At 49.9% G+C, this 20,809-nt stretch overlaps 2 protein-coding genes across 9 annotated transcripts in view; one reads left to right on the top strand and one right to left on the bottom strand.

Annotated features, from left to right (window-relative positions):
• Nucleotides 1–20,809, bottom strand: part of norpA (no receptor potential A) — a 386,572-nt gene that overhangs the window by 127,599 nt on the left and 238,164 nt on the right. The window lies entirely within an intron of this gene.
• LOC138364857 (uncharacterized) lies at nucleotides 7,593–11,772 on the top strand. Its single transcript, XM_069324839.1, has 2 exons — nucleotides 7,593–7,640; nucleotides 10,765–11,772. The coding sequence occupies exons 1-2, from the start codon at nucleotides 7,593–7,595 to the stop codon at nucleotides 11,770–11,772; spliced, it is 1,056 nt and encodes a 351-aa protein (XP_069180940.1).

Raw genomic sequence — 20,809 nt, 5'->3', positions numbered from 1 at the left:
GCCACAGTTGTTGCCACCACAGTTGTTGCCACCACAGTTGTTGCTGCTGCCACAGTTGTTACTGCCACAGTTGTTGCCACCACAGTTGTTGCTGCCACAGTTGTTGCTGCCACAGTTGTTGCTGCCACAGTTGTTGCCACCACAGTTGTTGCTGCCACAGTTGCCACCACCACAGTTGTTGCCACCACAGTTGTTGCCACCACAGTTGCCACCACCACAGGTGTTGCCACCACAGTTGCCACCACCACAGGTGTTGCCACCACAGTTGCCACCACCACAGGTGTTGCCACCACCACAGTTGCCACCACCACAGTTGCCACCACCACAGGTGTTGCCACCACAGTTGCCACCACCACAGTTGCCACCACCACAGGTGTTGCCACCACAGTTGCCACCACCACAGGTGTTGCCACCACCACAGTTGCCACCACCACAGGTGTTGCCACCACAGTTGCCACCACCACAGGTGTTGCCACCACAGTTGCCACCACCACAGGTGTTGCCACCACAGTTCCCACCACCACAGGTGTTGCCACCACCACAGGTGTTGCCACCACCACAGGTGTTGCCACCACAGTTGCCACCACCACAGTTGCCACCACCACAGTTGCCACCACCACAGTTGCCACCACCACAGTTGCCACCACCACAGGTGTTGCCACCACAGTTGCCACCACCACAGGTGTTGCCACCACCACAGTTGCCACCACCACAGGTGTTGCCACCACAGTTGCCACCACCACAGGTGTTGCCACCACAGTTGCCACCACCACAGTTGCCACCACCACAGTTGCCACCACCACAGGTGTTGCCACCACAGTTGCCACCACCACAGGTGTTGCCACCACCACAGGTGTTGCCACCACCACAGGTGTTGCCACCACCACAGGTGTTGCCACCACCACAGGTGTTGCCACCACCACAGGTGTTGCCACCACCACAGGTGTTGCCACCACCACAGGTGTTGCCACCACCACAGGTGTTGCCACCACAGTTGCCACCACCACAGTTGCCACCACCACAGTTGCCACCACCACAGGTGTTGCCACCACAGTTGCCACCACCACAGGTGTTGCCAGCACAGTTATCAGCGCCACAGGCCAGAAGCGGCCGCCATGTGTTATTGATCATGGCCGTCTTGGGAGTCATGGAGGCCGCTACCTGTGGCCTCCAGGAGCGACTGTCAAGGGTGGTGAGGGAGCCCTTGTGTGCTTGACGGCGGGGTAGTCCTGGCTAGCCGGCCTCTTGACCTCGGGGCAGCCCAGTGCTATGGAGCCGCAATCGAATGGTCCCAGCCAGTTCGATTCCCAGGGTGGGACAGAGATATTTTGGCATGTTTTGCTTCACCTTATGCCTCTGTTCACCTGGAGTTGGGTTGCGTCCTGGGGAAGGTTAGAGGTGCCATAGCGGGCACGGGATAAACGGATTTAGTGTCGCTGAGAATGAAGGAATCGTGGAAATTTCCCAGTGAATATATATTAATTTCATTCACGGCTGATAGCGCCACCATTTTGAATGAAGGAAGGGCTTGAAGTGCTTGAGGATTCCAGACTGTCCAATGAGAACAAACTTAGCTTTACCTGAACAAATCCACAAGGGCCGTGACGAGGATTCGAACCTGCGTCCGAGAGCATCCCAGACGCTGCCTTAATCAGCTGAGCTACGACATGGTCAAAAAGAGTTGAAACCGAAGTTCTACTGAACTTACTGGATCCTGCAGCCTCTCCGACACACAAACCAGGGTTTTACACAACTCCTCCCCCCCCCCCCCCCCATGCACTCGAGCTCGAGTTATGTCAAAATGCCGTTCTTCCTCTTCGCCCTTACTTCATTACACTCTTTTTGACCATGTCGTAGCTCAGTCGATTAAGTCAGCGTCTGGGATGCTCTCGGACGTAGGTTCGAATCCTCGTCACGGCCCTTGTGGATTTGTTCATTTGATGCATCACGCTATGGTGATTTCTGTGTCTTAGCTTTACCGGGATGAGTTGTAACAGGGCGGTGTACAGTGACCCAGCATCTTCATGACCGCGTTTGGACGTAGAGGTGGACCTCTTAAGTCCTACTAAGTCCTGGACTTATCATCACGTCACCTTGGCATCCATCACGTCACTGAAGACGAGGCTTCTCTATCACACATTTTCCCTGGCATCTGAGTCTGTGAGGAAGTTACTCCTCGGAGACGAAGATGGGAGGTGGCAACCACCACTTGAGGGGGGGGGGAGGGGGGTGTGGGGGGAGGGGGGTGTGGTGGCTCTTGGTGCGTGCCTCAAGCACCAGTGTTGACGTGCTCGAGTTCCTCCTGCCTCAGGCCACAAGTGCGTCGTCTGCACCACTCAGCGGCCCGCAGCTGCTGAGTGGTGCAGGTGTGTGTGAGGAATGGCTGAGGGGCAGCTGTACCCTCACCAGGCACGTGTGTGAGGTACACGCCTCACACACGTGCCTAAAGTAGCCTATCACTCCTAAAGTAGCCTATCACTCCTAAAGTAGCCTATCACTCCTAAAGTAGCCTATTACTCCTAAAGTAGCCTATTACTCCTAAAGTAGCCTATTACTCCTAAAGTAGCCTATCACTCCTAAAGTAGCCTATCACTCCTAAAGTAGCCTATTACTCCTAAAGTAGCCTATTACTCCTAAAGTAGCCTATTACTCCTAAAGTAGCCTATTACTCCTAAAGTAGCCTATCACTCCTAAAGTAGCCTATCACTCCTAAAGTAGCCTATTACTCCTAAAGTAGCCTATTACTCCTAAAGTAGCCTATTACTCCTAAAGTAGCCTATTACTCCTAAAGTAGCCTATTTAAACTTGCTATCACTCAAGCTGTATAATGTATTTTAATTATAATCAGTTTTGATGGCAAATCACACCCGTCGAAGGATATTATTACCCCTGAGTGATGCGCCAGATACATCCCAAGAGTTAGCCGAACCGGCTCTCACACAAAGGGAGCCGGTCGGCCGAGCGGACTGCACGCTGGATCCTGTGGTCCTGGGTTCGATCCCAGGCGCCGGCGAGAAACAATGGGCAGAGTTTCTTTCACCCTATGCCCCTGTTACCTAGCAGTAAAATAGGTACCTGGGTGTTAGTCAGCTGTCACGGGCTGCTTCCTGGGGGTGGAGGCCTGATCGAGGACCGGGCCGCGGGGACACTAAAAAGCCCCGAAATCATCTCAAGATAACCATATTGTGTAAAGCAAGTCTCTGCAGTTGAGGCAAGGATAAAGAACTGTAAGGCTTTATCTCTAAGGCTGACCCGAGGGTGTCTTGTTAGAGGTGGTCTGACCCGAGGATGTGGCTCATTGTTAGAGGTGGTCTGACCCGAGGGTGTGGCTCATTGTTAGAGGTGGTCTGATCCGAGGGTGTGGCTCATTGTTAGAGGTGGTCTGACCCGAGGGTGTGGCTCATTGTTAGAAGTGGTCTGACCCGAGGGTGTGGCTCATTGTTAGAGGTGGTCTGACCCGAGGGTGTGGCTCATTGTTAGAGGTGGTCTGACCCGAGGGTGTGGCTCATTGTTAGAGGTGGTCTAACCCGAGGGTGTGGCTCATTGTTAGAAGTGGTCTGACCCGAGTCATTTCCACTCAGAGGTGTGGTAGCTTTTTGGCAAGTGAAGTCAATTGCAGACGGTTTGGGAAATATAAATCTACATATGGTTATTGTCTAGAGAGTTTTTAAACGAGTTTTAATAGATTTTAATAGAGAGAGAGAAAGGGGAAAGGGGTGAGCCATTCTCTGAGAGAAAGGGGGAAGGGGTGATTCCTGGCTCTGAGAGAAAGGGTGAAGGGGTGATCCATTCTCTGAGAGAAAGGGTGAAGGGGTGATCCATTCTCTGAGAGAAAGGGGGAAGGGGTGAGCCATTCTCTGAGAGAAAGGGGGAAGGGGTGATTCCTGGCTCTGAGAGAAAGGGTGAAGGGGTGATCCATTCTCTGAGAGAAAGGGTGAAGGGGTGATCCATTCTCTGAGAGAAAGGGGGAAGGGGTGATCCATTCTCTGAGAGAAAGGGGGAAGGGGTGATCCATTCTCTGAGAGAAAGGGGGAAGGGGTGATCCATTCTCTGAGAGAAAGGGGGAAGGGGTGATCCATTCTCTGAGAGAAAGGGGTAATGGGTGATCCAGGCTCTGAGAGAAAGGGGTAATGGGTGATCCAGGCTCTGAGAGAAAGGGGTAATGGGTGATCCAGGCTCTGAGAGAAAGGGGGAAGGGGTGATCCAGGCTCTGAGAGAAAGAGGGAAGGGGTGATCCAGGCCCTGAGAGAAAGGGGAAAGGGGTGATCCATTCTCTGAGAGAAAGGGTGAAGGGGTGATCCATTCTCTGAGAGAAAGGGGGAAGGGGTGATCCATTCTCTGTGAGAAAGGGGGAAGGGGTGATCCAGGCTCTGAGAGAAAGGGGGGAAGGGGTTGAGACAAGGGTGTGTGATAAACAGTGTTGGATTTAGCAGAAGGGATGGGGGTGAAAGGCGGAAATCCTGCAAGGATTTAGGGATTCGAAGGATAGTGGTCACTAGGGATCCCGGTGGGATGTGTCGTCGCGGAGGAGGAATGGGGAGGTCCAGTAAACATGGGGAGCAGTTCCTGGCTCCAACAGTCTGGTGAAACCATCCAATATACGTATAGTACTGGAACCCCCCTCGAATATATATATATATATATATATATATATATATATATATATATATATATATATATATATATATATATATATAATTATATGTTATTGGAGATTCGAACTCAGAAGTATAGCATCATAGTCCTGTCAGCCAGGGATGGTGACGATAAGGAAGGATCTGTGAGGTACATAGGTGAGACTTTCAGCCTTACCCTCTCTACCCTCCCTCCATCCCCTCTCTACCCCCCTCCCCCCCTCTCTCCATCACTCTACCCCCTCCCTCTCCCCCCCTTGGGATCTCCATTACTCTATTTCTGATTATTTTGATGAGCAGCGCTAATGGGAACCGCTGGTTGTAATTAGTGAGTTGTGATTATAATCACCGGGTCGTTAGCGGTTATGGGAGTTTTATTGTTAGGAAGAGGGGTAGTTATAGTGTTGTTAGGGGTGGTTATAATGTTGTTAGGGGTGGTTATAGTGTTGTTAGTGGTGGTTATAGTGTTGTTAGGGGTGGTTATAGTGTTGTTAAGGGTGGTTATAGTGTTGTTAGTGATGGTTATAGTGTTGGTAGTGGTGGTTATAGTGTTGTTAGTGGTGGTTATAGTGTTGTTAGGGGTGGTTATAATGTTGTTAGTGGTGGTTATAGTGTTGTTAGTGGTAGTTATAGTGTTGTTAGTGGTAGCTATAGTGTTGTTAGTGGTGGTTATAGTGTTGGTAGTGGTACTTATAGTGTTGTTAGGGGTGGTTATAGTGTTGTTAGTGGTGGTTATAGTGTTGTTAGTGGTAGTTATAGTGTTGTTAGTGGTAGCTATAGTGTTGTTAGTGGTGGTTATAGTGTTGTTAGTGGTAGTTATAGTGTTGTTAGTGGTGGTTATAGTGTTGGTAGTGGTGGTTATAGTGTTGTTAGTGGTGGTTATAGTGTTGGTAGTGGTAGTTATAGTGTTGTTAGTGGTGGTTATAGTGTTGTTAGTGGTGGTTATAGTGTTGTTAGGGGTGGTTATAGTGTTGGTAGTGGTAGTTATAGTGTTGTTAGTGGTGGTTATAGTGTTGGTAGTGGTGGTTATAGTGTTGTTAGGGGTGGTTATAGTGTTGTTAGTGGTGGTTATAGTGTTGTTAGTGGTGGTTATAGTGTTGGTAGTGGTAGTTATAGTGTTGTTAGGGGTGGTTATAGTGTTGTTAGTGGTGGTTATAGTGTTGTTAGTGGTAGTTATAGTGTTGTTAGTGGTAGCTATAGTGTTGTTAGTGGTGGTTATAGTGTTGTTAGTGGTGGTTATAGTGTTGTTAGTGGTGGTTATAGTGTTGGTAGTGGTGGTTATAGTGTTGTTAGTGGTGGTTATAGTGTTGTTAGTGGTAGTTATAGTGTTGGTAGTGGTGGTTATAGTGTTGTTAGTGGTAGTTATAGTGTTGGTAGTGGTGGTTATAGTGTTGTTAGTGGTAGTTATAGTGTTGTTAGTGGTGGTTATAGTGTTGTTAGTGGTGGTTATAGTGTTGTTAGGGGTAGTTATAGTGTTGTTAGTGGTAGTTATAGTGTTGTTAGTGGTAGTTATAGTGTTGTTAGTGGTAGTTATAGTGTTGTTAGGGGTAGTTATAGTGTTGTTAGTGGTAGTTATAGTGTTGTTAGGGGTAGTTATAGTGTTGTTAGGGGTAGTTATAGTGTTGTTAGGGGTAGTTATAGTGTTGCTAGGGGTAGTTATAGTGTTGGTAGTGGTAGTTATAGAGGTGTGTGAGGGTGAGTGAGGGAGGAAAGATGGGTGAGGGTGGGGGTGGAGACGGGCAGGGGGGGGGGTACACCCCGCCGCCTGGTAAGCCATATTGATCCCTCGAACCTTGTGAACGACGGTATGCATGGCCAGCATGTGTAGGGAGGGAGAGTGGCCAGCATGTGTAGGGAGGGAGAGTGGCCAGGAGTGAGGGAGGAAGAGTGGACAGGAGAGATGGAGTTACACAAACACAGATACTAATGAAGACAGGTGAGCAGTGTACACACACACACACACACACACACACACACACACACACACACACACACACACACACACACACACACACACACACACACACACACAAGACTCTGACTATATGATGGAACTCAAACTTGTGATCAAGGGACATGAGGTCTGGGAAAGTAGACTTACCTTACTCATGCCTTGCCTCCTACCTCACCTCCTGCCTCACCTCCTGCCTCATCTACCTCCTCTCCTGCCTCACCCGCTTCCCTATAAATGACTCATTAAAGATCTTAGCCAGAGGTTCGCTGAGGGCCTGTGCTGCATCTTTTAACACCCACGATGATATCTTGTCTGATCCAACACCTTCAGAGTCGTCCAGTGAAGCTGGAGGCTTCTTCCTGTGCCGTCACCTCAATATTTATCACTCTCTCATCTAGGTTATCTCCTGACACTGGAAGCTGGTCAGATTCAGCCGTGAACAGTCCATGGGAACTGGCTTCTTGTGCCTCGCAAATGTGTGTGTGAGAGAGAGAGAGAGAGAGAGAGAGAGAGAGAGAGAGAGAGAGAGAGAGAGAGAGAGAGAGAGAGAGGGTTGGGTGTTACAACCACAGTAAGACACTAAGGCAGGCAACCTGTGCATGGGTGTCTGCAACAATTATATACACTAGCCTGACACAGAGTACCACTTACCTTGCAGGTATGAGCGAGAGCCACGGGGACCCCCGAGCCACGGGGACCCCCGAGCCACGGGGACCCCCGAGCCACGGGGACCCCCGAGCCACGGGGACCCCCGAGCCACGGGGACCCCCGAGCCACGGGGACCCCCGAGCCACGGGGACCCCCGAGCCACGGGGACCCCCCGAGCCACGGGGACCCCCGAGCCACGGGGACCCCCGAGCCACGGGGACCCCCGAGCCACGGGGACCCCCGAGCCACGGGGACCCCCGAGCCATCACTGGACGGTAAAGTCTCTCCTTTGTGCATGATAATATTGACTGTTTCTTGCTTTTCCTGAAGATTATGTTGTGTGTGTTTTGGTGTGGATGACGACGGCGAGTTTGGAGAACTGGATTGGTCTTCTTCTTCGGCTGGTCAGTGGAGCCGGTCGGCCGAGCGGACAGCACGCTGGACTTGTGATGATGTGGTCCTGGATTCGATCCCAGGCGCCGGCGAGAAGCAATGGGCAGAGTTTCTTTCACCCTATGCCCCTGTTACCTAGCAGTAAAATAGGTACCTGGGTGTTAATCAGCTGTCACGGGCTGCTTCCTGGGGGTGGAGGCCTGGTCGAGGACCGGGCCGCGGGGACACTAAAAAGCCCCGAAATCATTCTCAAAATAACCTCAAGATAACCTTCCCTGCGTGGGTTGTGAGCCCTTGACCATGTGGTTAAGGGCTCCTGGTCGGGGCTGCGATGACTTCGATTCCTGCGGGTCGGTGTTCGATCCCCAATGGTGTACGTCGCTGGGTACCATTCCTTCGCTACGTACTATTATCTCAGCTCTTGTCCTGTCGGCGTATTCCTTCCCTGTTCTGTATGATCATACTGACCGCAGGGCACAGGGGACAAGGCACAGATTACCCACCCACAGGGCCATCACAGCCTGGTTGATCAGGTATCCTTTGAAGGTTGTTGTCGAGTCTCATTTGAACATTGCGAGGGCGGCCAGTTATAAATTGTATGTGACTTGTATGCAATCGATTTGAGAATGGTCCAGGACGGACCGAAACGTTGTCGTCCCTTCACCTTCTAGTGTGTGGTCTGGTCAACATAACTTAATTGTATGTGTAGGGTAAGAGTGTTGATGTTGATGTAGTTTTCTCTCAGCGTGTCTATTGCACTTCTGCTCGTCAATGGAGTCATTCTGCACATCCTGCCATGCCTCCTGGTCTCATGTGATGGTGTTTCTGTGTGTAGATTTGGGACCAGCCCTTCTAATATTTTCCAAGTGTAAATTATTATGTATCTCCCGCCTGCGCTCTAGGGGAATATAAATGTAAAAATTTTAAGCGGTCCCAATATCTTAGATGTTTTATAGAGTGGATTCTAGCGGGAAAAGGATCTTTTCTCTCTCTCTCTCTCTCTCTCTCTCTCTCTCTCTCTCTCTCTCTCTCTCTCTCTCTCTCTCTCTCTCTCTCTCTCTCTCTCTCTCTCTCTCACTGTTTACCTCTGGCGTCTCATCATCGCCTAATATTGACATTCAGGAAACTGATGAGGTCCCGTGTGTGTACTCACCTAGTTGTACTCACCTAGTTATGCTTGCAGGGTCGAGCTTTTTGTTTTCAATACATTTTTAACACACACATCCCCAGGAAGTAGCCCGTAGCAGATGTCTAACTCCCAGGTACCTATTTACTGCTAGGTGAACAGACGCATCACGGTGAAAGAGACTGCCCCATTTGTTTCTGCTGATGCCGGGGATCGAACCTGTGATATTAGGACTACGACCCAAGAACATTGTCCACTCAACCGCGAGGCCCCCCGTGTGTACTCACCTATTTGTGCTTGCGGGGGTTGAGCTTTGGCTCTTTGGTCCAAAGAGTGTGTGTGTGTGTGTGTGTGTGTGTGTGTGTGTGTGTGTGTGTGTGTGTGTGTAATTACCTAAGTGTAGTTACAGGATGAGAGCTACGCTCGTGGTGTCCCGTCTTCCCAGCACTCTTTGTCATATAACGCTTTGAAACTACTGTGTGTGTGTGTGTGTGTGTGTGTGTGTGTGTGTGTGTGTATTACACCTCTCAAGGCGTGTGGTGTTTATATGTGTTTTAATGTTTGGGGAAACTAGCTTGTCATGAAACTTTGATGGCTGCCTTTTAAAGTTTGTTCACCTCCCGCCCGCTGATAATGTCAACATTTTGCAAAATACTGTAAAATGTGTATGTTGCAACATCCATTATTTGTTGTTGGTTTTTATTTTTTGTTTTTTTTTACATTTACAAGCTGAATTTTTGTGTTATGTTTATCGTCTCCATATTTGTAAATAAAAGGTTTATTTGAGTTTTAACAGGATTCGGTGACTGGATTTTTCTAGAAAAAACATATATTCAAATACGTGTATATACGTATATGTACAGATATATATATATATAGTGCCATTCCAGGGAGCAAATAACAGGCTCAGTTAAAACACTCATTACTTATACACCATATACTTTTTTCACCTCTCATCACCTGCATATTTTATATACATTTATATAAATATATAATCAGAGAGAGAGAGAGAGAGAGAGAGAGAGAGAGAGAAGGGAAGGGAATTATCAGGGGAAAGCGCCAAGCCATTACGACTATATAGCACTGGGAAGGGGGTCAGGATAAGGATTAGGGATGGGACGGGGGGACAGGAATGGTGCCCAACCACTTGGACGGTCGGGGATTGAACGCCGACCTGCATGAAGTGAGACCGTCGCTCTACCGTCTAGTCCAAGTGGAGGGACAGAGAGAGAGAGAGAGAGAGAGAGACGGATAAAATTCGCTAAATAACATCACTGAGGCAGCATTCTTAGGGATCTCCGTAGCGCAGTAGTCGTCGTTTCTACTTAGCACAAGGCAGCAGCACAAGGCAGCAGTACAAGGCAGCAGTACAAGGCAGCAGTACAAGGTAGCAGCTGAATGGTCCCCGGGCTAAATCCCCAGGCAGAACGGAAAGATTTACCTTGTTTTTTTCTTCACCTGATGCCTCTGCTCACCTAGCAGTAAATATGCAACTGGGAGATAGTCAACTGTTGTGGGTTGTATCCTGGAGGAGGGTCAGTAGTGGAATACTCTATAGTAGAAGACAACAAACCCATTCTCACACCTTCTGGATAGTTACCTTGATGTGTGTGGGGATCTGAAAGTATATTACGGTTCCAATAATAGTCTGCTTTTAAGCTGGCAAGTGAACCTTTGTTATAAACAGAGAATAATCTTAAGTTACAACTTTATTGTATTATCAATCGTAGGTTTAAAATATATAAAAATTCAATGCTTAACTCGTTTTCTTTGAAAGGGTTTGAAGAATTTGGTTTTATGTAAATAAAATTCAATGCGATACTCAAATAGTTTTCCAATTTCATATTTCACGTTTGGGAATAATACACCATATTAATGTAATTAAATGTAATGAAACCAAGCCTATCCTTACCCTAACCTAACCATGGATAGGGGCGCAGATGATAGTACTAATTACGTAGTAGTGTTGAAGTGACCACCTGCAAGGTGATCACTTCCTCCCCTGGCAGGAGGCAGCAGTACAAGGCAGCAGCACAAGGCAGCAGCACAAGGCAGCAGCACAAGGCAGCAGCACAAGGCAGCAGCACAAGGCAGCAGTACAAATCAGCAGTACAAGGCAGCAGCACAAGGCAGCAGCACAAGGCAGCAGCACAAGGCAGCAGCACAAGGCAGCAGCACAAGGCAGCAGTACAAATCAGCAGTACAAGGCAGCAGTACAAGGTAGCAGTACAAGGCAGCAGTACAAGGCAGCAGCACAAGGCAGCAGCACAAGGCAGCAGTACAAGGCAGCAGTACAAGGCAGCAGCACAAGGCAGCAGTACAAGGTAGCAGTACAAGGCAGCAGTACAAGGCAGCAGCACAAGGCAGCAGCACAAGGCAGCAGTACAAGGCAGCAGTACAAGGTAGCAGTACAAGGCAGCAGTACAAGGCAGCAGTACAAGGCAGCAGCACAAGGCAGCAGCACAAGGCAGCAGCACAAGGCAGCAGCACAAGGCAGCAGTACAAGGCAGCAGTACAAGGCAGCAGCACAAGGCAGCAGTACAAGGCAGCAGCACAAGGCAGCAGCACAAGGCAGCAGTACAAGGCAGCAGTACAAGGCAGCAGTACAAGGCAGCAGTACAAGGCAGCAGTACAAGGCAGCAGCACAAGGCAGCAGTACAAGGCAGCAGTACAAGGTAGCAGTACAAGGCAGCAGCACAAGGCAGCAGCACAAGGCAGCAGTACAAGGCAGCAGCACAAGGCAGCAGCACAAGGCAGCAGTACAAGGCAGCAGTACAAGGCAGCAGCACAAGGCAGCAGTACAAGGCAGCAGTACAAGGCAGCAGTACAAGGCAGCAGTACAAGGCAGCAGTACAAGGCAGCAGCACAAGGCAGCAGTACAAGGTAGCAGTACAAGGCAGCAGTACAAGGCAGCAGCACAAGGCAGCAGTACAAGGCAGCAGTACAAGGCAGCAGTACAAGGCAGCAGTACAAGGCAGCAGCACAAGGCAGCAGTACAAGGCAGCAGTACAAGGTAGCAGTACAAGGCAGCAGCACAAGGCAGCAGCACAAGGCAGCAGTACAAGGCAGCAGCACAAGGCAGCAGCACAAGGCAGCAGTACAAGGCAGCAGCACAAGGCAGCAGTACAAGGCAGCAGTACAAGGCAGCAGCACAAGGCAGCAGTACAAGGCAGCAGTTCAGTGCTGTTCCCCCACGGTAAATATTGCACCTTAATGCATCATTTTAATAAACCATTAAAGCATCGTAATACTAACTTTATCTTTGCATCGGTGAACAGCTGGGCTCCGTGTCGAGGTTCGTGGTTAGCTGAAACATTTATATTTTGTGCGGAGCGGGAGAGAGATCAGCTTCTCTTACACCGAGAAAGAACGATAACTTATCTTGTCTCATCTCAACTAACCTAAGCAAACCTCACCTTTCGAGTTGTAGAAATACCCTAAACTGCTCTATTTATTGTTGATTTAGAATTAGCTACTCAGAACGAAATGTCCATGTAGCACGGGCTATGGTGAGCCCGTAAAAATGCTCTATTCTTTTGAGATGTATCTTATTGTCTCAATAAACGTACTTGAACCTCACCTCACAACCTCACCTCACAACCTCACCTCACAACCTCACCTCACAACCTCATAACCCACAAGAGGGGACAGTTTCGATGCACTAGGAAGGGCCAACATTTCTCCCTTTTACAGGTGTGGAGAGTGTGTGTGTGTGTGGTGGTGTATGGTAGACCTAGAGAGCCGTAGCCGCCACGGCCAGGATTTGCAGCTGTAAATACTCTTGCGAATTCAACGTTTTATGCGTGTTTGCCTCGCCTATTGTTGTTTGTGTCCTGTTGGGCCGCCCCCCCCTCCCCTCCCCCCTTTGTGTGTTTTACTGGGGCCCTCTATTCTACCTGTGTGTTTGTGTGTGTTTTACACGCCTAAACTTTATCATTTTTTTACAGTTCTTTGTTTTGCCGATGTGTGATATATATTTCTTTACCTGTGTGGTTTACAGTCCCCTCACTCTAGTGTGGTTTACAGTCCCCTCACTCTAGTGTGGTTTACAGTCCCCTCACTCTTGTGTAGTTTACAGCCCCCTCACTCTTGTGTGGTTTACAGTCCCCTCACTCTTGTGTGGTTTACAGCCCCCTCACTCTTGTGTGGTTTACATCCCCTTTTCCTTCTTGTAAATACAAGTGTGGACAGCGTGCACAACTGGTAGACAGTGTTAAGCGGCACAAATGGACACAGATTGACAGAGGGAAGGACAGACAGACAGACAGACAGACAGACAGACAGACAGACAGACAGACAGACAGACAGACAGACAGACAGACAGACAGACAGACAGACGAGCGGACACAAAAGCCCCTCGCCCCTAGTGCAGAATTTTGCCTGTCAACCCCCCCCCCCTGTAACTAAACTGAGTTACACAACACCTGGCCTCTATTGACGGGGTGTTTTTACCAGGGGGCTGTGACTGACAGAGGCGGATTTAAGGGGGCTGGCAGAGGGGGATTTAAGGGGGGCTGGCAGAGGGGATTTAAGGGGGCTGACAGAGGGGGATTTAAGGGAGACTGGCAGAGGGAATTTAAGGGAGACTGACAGAGGGCGATTTAAGGGAGACTGACATAGGCGGATTTAAGGGGGACTGGCAGAAGGGATTTAAGGGGGACTGGCAGAGGGGGATTTAAGGGAGACTGGCAGAGGCGGATTTAAGGGGGCTGACAGAGGGGGATTTAAGGGAGACTGGCAGAGGCGGATTTAAGGGAGACTGACAGAGGGGAAATGTAGACAGTTGACTGTGTTATGGGGGGGAACAGGTAGGCTAAGGGGGTTGATGGGGGTAGTTTAGGAGGGAGTTAGTACAAGTTATGGGGTAATTGATGTTCACAGTGTTCAAGAGTGAACTGGATAAGCACCTCCAAAGGATACCTGATCAACCAGGCTGTGATTCATACGTCAGGCTGCGAGCAGCCGCGTCTAACAGCCTGGTTGAGCAGTCCAGCAACGAGGAGGCCTGGTCGACGACCGGGCCGCGGGGACGCTAAGCCCCGGAAACACTTCAAGGTAACATCGTTGGTGTTGAAAATGGTGGGTTAATGCTGAGTTCTGAATAGTTAAATCTAAAAAAACAACTGTAACGTCGCTTGAGAATGAACCATGTAGGCTCGAAACGTTGTGTAAATTTTATAATACGTGTAATACATTCTACAGTTATTTATTTTTCTTCACCTCGAACGAACATGACTTTTGGAAAACTCTTCCAGTTAAACCCCAGATGTTGGAGCACTAGTTAGAGGGATAGAAGCCCTAAACCAGAATACAGTATATATCAATATACTGTATATATTATATAGTATAAATATATATCAATACAGAATATGCTGTCATATTCAATGAGACATGTATAAATGAAAACCTGCTGCCAGTATACACCAATATGTGTGTGTGTGTGTGTGTGTATGTGTATGTGTGTGTGTGTGTGTGTGTGTGTGTATGTGTGTGTGTGTGTACTCACCTATATGTACTCACCTATATGTGCTTGCAGGATCGAGCATTGACTCTTGGATCCCGCCTTTCGAGCATCGGTTGTTTACAGCAATGACTCCTGTCCCATTTCCCTATCATACCTGGTTTTAAAATTATGAATAGTATTTGCTTCCACAACCTGTTCCTGAAGTGCATTCCATTTTCCCACTACTCTCACGCTAAAAGAAAACTTCCTAACATCTCTGTGACTCATCTGAGTTTCAAGCTTCCATCCATGTCCTCTCGTTCTGTTACTATTCCGTGTGAACATTTCGTCTATGTCCACTCTGTCAATTCCTCTGAGTATCTTATACGTTCCTATCATGTCCCCCCTCTCCCTTCTTCTTTCTAGTGTCGTAAGGCACAGTTCCCTCAGGCGCTCTTCAGTACCTGTGTGTGTGTGTGTGTGTGTGTGTGTGTGTGTGTATGTATGTATTAAAGGAAAGTTGAGAGGCCCCTTAATGGTGGTCATACGTTGTTTGGAGACCTGGTAACGACCCGAGCCTCGTTACCTCCTCGTAACCACCACTCACCTCGTTTGCCTCGCTCGTTACGGCCTGCCACTCCCCCCCCCCACCCCCCCCAACACAGCTCTCGAGGATTACGGCGCCGCACAGTACCTGAGTACCACAGTACCTGAGTACCACAGTACCTGAGTACCACAGTACCTGAGTACCACAGTACCTGAGTACCACAGTACCTGAGTACCACAGTACCTGAGTACCACAGTACCATAAACACTGGTATTACCGCCCCCTACCACCAGTACTCTACCATAAACATCACAACTTTAACGTGAAAACTTTATCAGCTTTTTTATAGTTAAAAAAAAAATTATAAAGAAATTTGAACATAAATTCCTTTCGTCTAATGAAAAAAAATTTCTAGAAAGTTAATTAAGATATATATTCGTTCTGTGATTAATTAAAAAAAAATAAGCTTGTGGTTTAGCGTTAATGGGTTGAAGCCTGATGGAAAACTCATTAGGCTCCACTCAGGGGCTTATATGGAGCAACTACCTATATGGAGGAGTTTTATATGAGCAACGCTTATATAAAACTCCATTGGCTTTATACCTCGGCTGGGAAGTGTTTTCTCGGTCCTCCTGAACCACACTTCCTTGTCGCTTCCAGAAACAATGATCACGTACTCCAGGAAATGCTCTGGAACTATTCAGAGGGATTCTCAATTGACTTGAGAATGGTCCAGGACGGACCGAAACGTCGTCGTCCCTTCACCTTCTAGTGTGTGGTCTGGTCAACTATTCAGAGGGATTCTCAATTGACTTGAGAATGGTCCAGGACGGACCGAAACGTCGTCGTCCCTTCACCTTCTAGTGTGTGGTCTGGTCAACTATTCAGAGGGATTCTCAATTGACTTGAGAATGGTCCAGGACGGACCGAAACGTCGTCGTCCCTTCACCTTCTAGTGTGTGGTCTGGTCAACTATTCAGAGGGATTCTCAATTGACTTGAGAATGGTCCAGGACGGACCGAAACGTCGTCGTCCCTTCACCTTCTAGTGTGTGGTCTGGTCAACTATTCAGAGGGATTCTCAATTGACTTGAGAATGGTCCAGGACGGACCGAAACGTCGTCGTCCCTTCACCTTCTAGTGTGTGGTCAACTATTCAGAGGGATTTTTTTTATGTCTTACTAAAGAAAACCCGCTCTCGCACAAGACAGTACATATATGACTTATTGCTTATAGTCACTATTTGGCATATTAATAAGTACATATGTGGTATATTCCAAGAAAGAGAATATATATTTTAAAGTGAATTTCAAAGGGATTGTGTTAGCCAGTGAATGAAAAATGTTGATGAAAAAGAAAGGTATATGATGTTGCTAATAAGAGCCGCCAACTCTTGCTAATAAGAGCCACCAACTCTTACTAATAAGAACCACCAACTCTTACTAATAAGAGCCACCAACTCATATTAATCACTCTTCGTCGCCAACATTTGCATAATTACTCCCTCCCCAACGACATGAATTGGCTCAGCCTGGCTTCAGTTACCCCCCCCCCCCCCCTTTCTCTTCCAGATAAGAGTCCCTAAGGGTTAAGTCACCCCCCATGATGAGTATCCCTAACCGGTTGGTGAGGGTGGCTGATGTCGAGTTTACTCAAGATAACCTCAAGATACACTGCGTATCTGACGTGTCCCGTACTTGTCACAGACTGGTGCGTTGTGAGAGACACACACACACACTTGGGCCTTATTAGTCTCCTCTCTTGCAACAGTTGCAGGAATGGCGGATTTTACGTGGCGTTTAATTATTATTTTTTTTAATCAGTGTCTTGTGTGTTCATTAGTTTGGTGGTATTTATTGATTTACTCGGGTATGTTTTATTTAAATATTCTTGATAAATGGTGACTTCCTGGTTTTCTGTTTTTGGCAGTCTGTTCGTTTTCTGTTTGTCAGTATGTCCGTTTTGTCTGCCAGTATGCCCGTTTTCTGTCTGCCAGTATGCCCGTTTTCTGTCTGCCAGTATGCCCGTTTTCTGTCTGCCAGTATGCCCGTTTTCTGTCTGCCAGTATGCCCGTTTTCTGTCTGCCAGTATGCCCGTTTTCTGTCTTTACCAACCTGTCAGTTTTCTGTCTTTGCCAGCCAGCCCGTTTTCTATCTTTGCCAGCCAGCCCGTTTTCTGCCTTTGCCTGCCTGCCCGTTTTAAGTTTTTCCCAGGTTGCCTGCATGCATTTTTTTGCTTGCATTGTGCTTGCAAAATCAACATTTTTGATCGACGAAGAACAATTACTTTCCTGCATGAAAATGTAAATATTGCCAGCAAATTTACCTCAGGCGAGAGAAGTGACATATTGAGAAAGTTGAGGCCCTCATGCTGCACACTAACTCATATGTTATGCATTTAGGAGTTGGTGAGAGGTTATGAGTCAAGGAAAAGCTTTCTTTATCATACTTGTGTGAGCATTTAATTCTTACTATTGAAATTATTTACACATTTAAAATTAGTTGACGTTATTATTTGCATGTTTATTTACACTTATTTATATCTTACACGTTTATTTACACTTATTTATACCTTACACGTTTATTTACACTTATTATTTACACCCTTCAGTTAATTGACTCTACTATTTACATCATTTACGCTTATTTACACTATTATTTACACCCTTTAATTTAATTTACACCCTTTACATTCATTTACACTATTAATGGATGTAAAGGGTGTTCCTGGCCTCAGGCAGCAGTTCCTGGCCTCCCAGGGGGTGGGTGAGAGCCTCAGGCAGCAGTTCCTGGCCTCCCAGGGGGGGGGGGTGAGGGCCTCAGGCAGCAGTTCCTGGCCTCCCAGGGGGTGGGTGAGAGCCTCAGGCAGCAGTTCCTGGCCTCCCAGGGGGGTGAGGGACTCAGACAGCAGTTCCTGGCCTCCCAGGGGGTGGGTGAGAGCCTCAGGCAGCAGTTCCTGGCCTCCCAGGGGGGTGAGGGCCTCAGGCAGCAGTTCCTGGCCTCCCAGGGAGGGGGGTGAGAGCCTCAGGCAGCAGTTCCTGGCCTCCCAGGGGGGTGAGGGACTCAGACAGCAGTTCCTGGCCTCCCAGGGGGTGGGTGAGAGCCTCAGGCAGCAGTTCCTGGCCTCCCAGGGGGGTGAGGGCCTCAGGCAGCAGTTCCTGGCCTCCCAGGGAGGCGAGGGCCTCAGGCAACAGTTCCTGGCCTCCCAGGGAGGTGAGGGCCTCAGGCAACAGTTCCTGGCCTCCCAGGGGGTGGGTGAGAGCCTCAGGCAGCAGTTCCTGGCCTCCCGGGGGGGGGGGGGGGTGAGAGCCTCAGGCAACAGTTCCTGGCCTCCCAGGGGGGGGGGTGAGAGCCTCAGGCAACAGTTCCTGGCCTCCCAGGGGGGTGAGGGCCTCAGGCAACAGTTCCTGGCCTCCCAGGGGGGGGGGTGAGAGCCTCAGGCAACAGTTCCTGGCCTCCCAGGGAGGCGAGGGCCTCAGGCAACAGTTCCTGGCCTCCCAGGGGGGTGAGAGGCTCAGGCAGCGGTTCCTGGTCTCCAAGGATCCAAATTCCTAGGAATATGGGAGTGTCGTCCTCTGTGACTCCTGACCTTTTGCTCCCGCCGTGCCTTCCTCCGTCTCCCTACTCCACCTCAAGGACACGGAGGGTCAGCCGTGTCCCTCCTTCACGAGGACACGGAGGGTCAGCCGTGTCTCTCCCTCACGAGGACACGGAGGGTCAGCAGTGTCTCCCCTTCACGAGGACACGGAGGGTCACCCGTGTCTCCCTCACGAGGACACGGAGGGTCAGCCGTGTCTCCCTCACGAGGACACGGAGGGTCACCCGTGTCTCCCTCACGAGGACACGGAGGGTCACCCGTGTCTCCCTCACGAGGACACGGAGGGTCACCCGTGTCTCCCTCACGAGGACACGGAGGGTCACCCGTGTCTCCCTCACGAGGACACGGAGGGTCACCCGTGTCCCTGCAGACAATTATAATCTCAGAACAATGGAGTCGCTATATTAAAAAGCTATTTATGTCCTGTCTTGAATACAAGTTCGTGTTCGGCTGAATATAATCTAATTTATTCCCATTTTCTTCTAAGTGTCTCCCTATTATTATGGGTCACTATTATACTTGTCTGAAGCTTTGGTTGTATAAGTTTGTTGTATTCTGTCTTTTGTATTTTCTTTTTGTTCCCCATGACCGTCAAGTGTCGTTTGATTTGTGATAAATACATCAACTATGTGCTTGTTTCTTTGTCAAACTACCACCTGATTTGAGGTAATTTCTAGGTGGTTTGAGTTTTGCGTTGATTGTTGATGTGTTGGTTGTTGACCCTACCAGTCTTCCTCCACCCCTAACCCTACCAGTCACCCTCCACCCTCACCCTGCCAGTCACCCTCCACCCTCACCCTACCAGTCTTCCTCCCCCCTAACCCTACCAGTCACCCTCCACCCTCACCCTACCAGTCACCCTCCACCCTCACCCTGCCAGTCACCCTCCACCCTCACCCTACCAGTCTTCCTCCCCCCTAACCCTACCAGTCACCCTCCACCCTCACCCTACCAGTCACCCTCCACCCTCACCCTGCCAGTCACCCTCCACCCTCACCCTGCCAGTCACCCTCCACCCTCACCCTACCAGTCTTCCTCCCCCCTAACCCTACCAGTCACCCTCCACCCTCACCCTGCCAGTCACCCTCCACCCTCACCCTGCCAGTCACCCTCCACCCTCACCCTACCAGTCACCCTCCACCCTCACCCTGCCAGTCACCCTCCACCCTCACCCTGCCAGTCACCCTCCACCCTCACCCTGCCAGTCACCCTCCACCCTCACCCTGCCAGTCACCCTCCACCCTCACCCTACCAGTCACCCTCCACCCTCACCCTACCAGTCACCCTCCACCCTCACCCTGCCAGTCACCCTCCACCCTCACCCTGCCAGTCACCCTCCACCCTCACCCTGCCAGTCACCCTCCACCCTCACCCTACCAGTCACCCTCCACCCTCACCCTACCAGTCACCCTCCACCCTCACCCTACCAGTCACCCTCCACCCTCACCCTGCCAGTCACCCTCCACCCTCACCCTGCCAGTCACCCTCCACCCTCACCCTGCCAGTCACCCTCCACCCTCACCCTGCCAGTCACCCTCCACCCTCACCCTGCCAGTCACCCTCCACCCTCACCCTGCCAGTCACCCTCCACCCTCACTCTGCCAGTCACCCTCCACCCTCACCCTGCCAGTCACCCTCCACCCTCACCCTGCCAGTCACCCTCCACCCTCACCCTGCCAGTCACCCTCCACCCTCACCCTACCAGTCACCCTCCACCCTCACCCTACCAGTCACCCTCCACCCTCACCCTGCCAGTCACCCTCCACCCTCACCCTGCCAGTCACCCTCCACCCTCACCCTGCCAGTCACCCTCCACCCTCACCCTGCCAGTCACCCTCCACCCTCACCCTACCAGTCACCCTCCACCCTCACCCTGCCAGTCACCACCAGTGTCCCGGGTGACATAAATCAGGGTGAGGTCTAGTGTGATGGTCGTACCGTCAGGCCTTAGTGGCCCTCGGGTCGTTTGGTCGACCACCGCCCCCCTGTACCTGTCCTGGTGGACCACCCGGCGCCCCCTCCCCCCCCCCTCTCCCCCTTACACTGTACCACTGTACCATCGCTGGGTACTGTATGGTGTACCATCGCTGGGTACTGTATGGTGTACCATCGCTGGGTACTGTATGGTGTACCATCGCTGGGTACTGTATGGTGTACCATCGCTGGGTACTGTATGGTGTACCATCGCTGGGTACTGTATGGTGTACCATCGCTGGGTACTGTATGGTGTACCATCGCTGGGTACTGTATGGTGTACCATCGCTGGGTACTGTATGGTGTACCATCGCTGGGTACTGTATGGTGTACCATCGCTGGGTACTGTATGGTGTACCATCGCTGGGTACTGTATGCTGTACCATCGCTGGGTACTGTATGCTGTACCATCGCTGGGTACTGTATGCTGTACCATCGCTGGGTACTGTATGCTGTACCATCACTGGGTACTGCATACTGCACCATCGCTGGGT

This window comes from Procambarus clarkii, chromosome 15, assembly GCF_040958095.1.
Source record: "Procambarus clarkii isolate CNS0578487 chromosome 15, FALCON_Pclarkii_2.0, whole genome shotgun sequence".
NCBI lineage: Eukaryota > Metazoa > Arthropoda > Malacostraca > Decapoda > Cambaridae > Procambarus > Procambarus clarkii.
This window is presented reverse-complemented; position numbering and strand designations above follow the sequence as displayed.

What these genes read in the sequence shown, in the direction of transcription:
- LOC138364857 (XM_069324839.1), top strand. Translation starts at nt 7,593, where the DNA reads ATGACGACGGCGAGTTTGGAGAACTGGATTGGTCTTCTTCTTCGGCTG. An exon ending in TTGGTCTTCTTCTTCGGCTG is followed by an intron (nt 7,641 to 10,764) that starts GTCAGTGGAGCC and finishes CTCCCCTGGCAG; the next exon opens with GAGGCAGCAGTACAAGGCAG.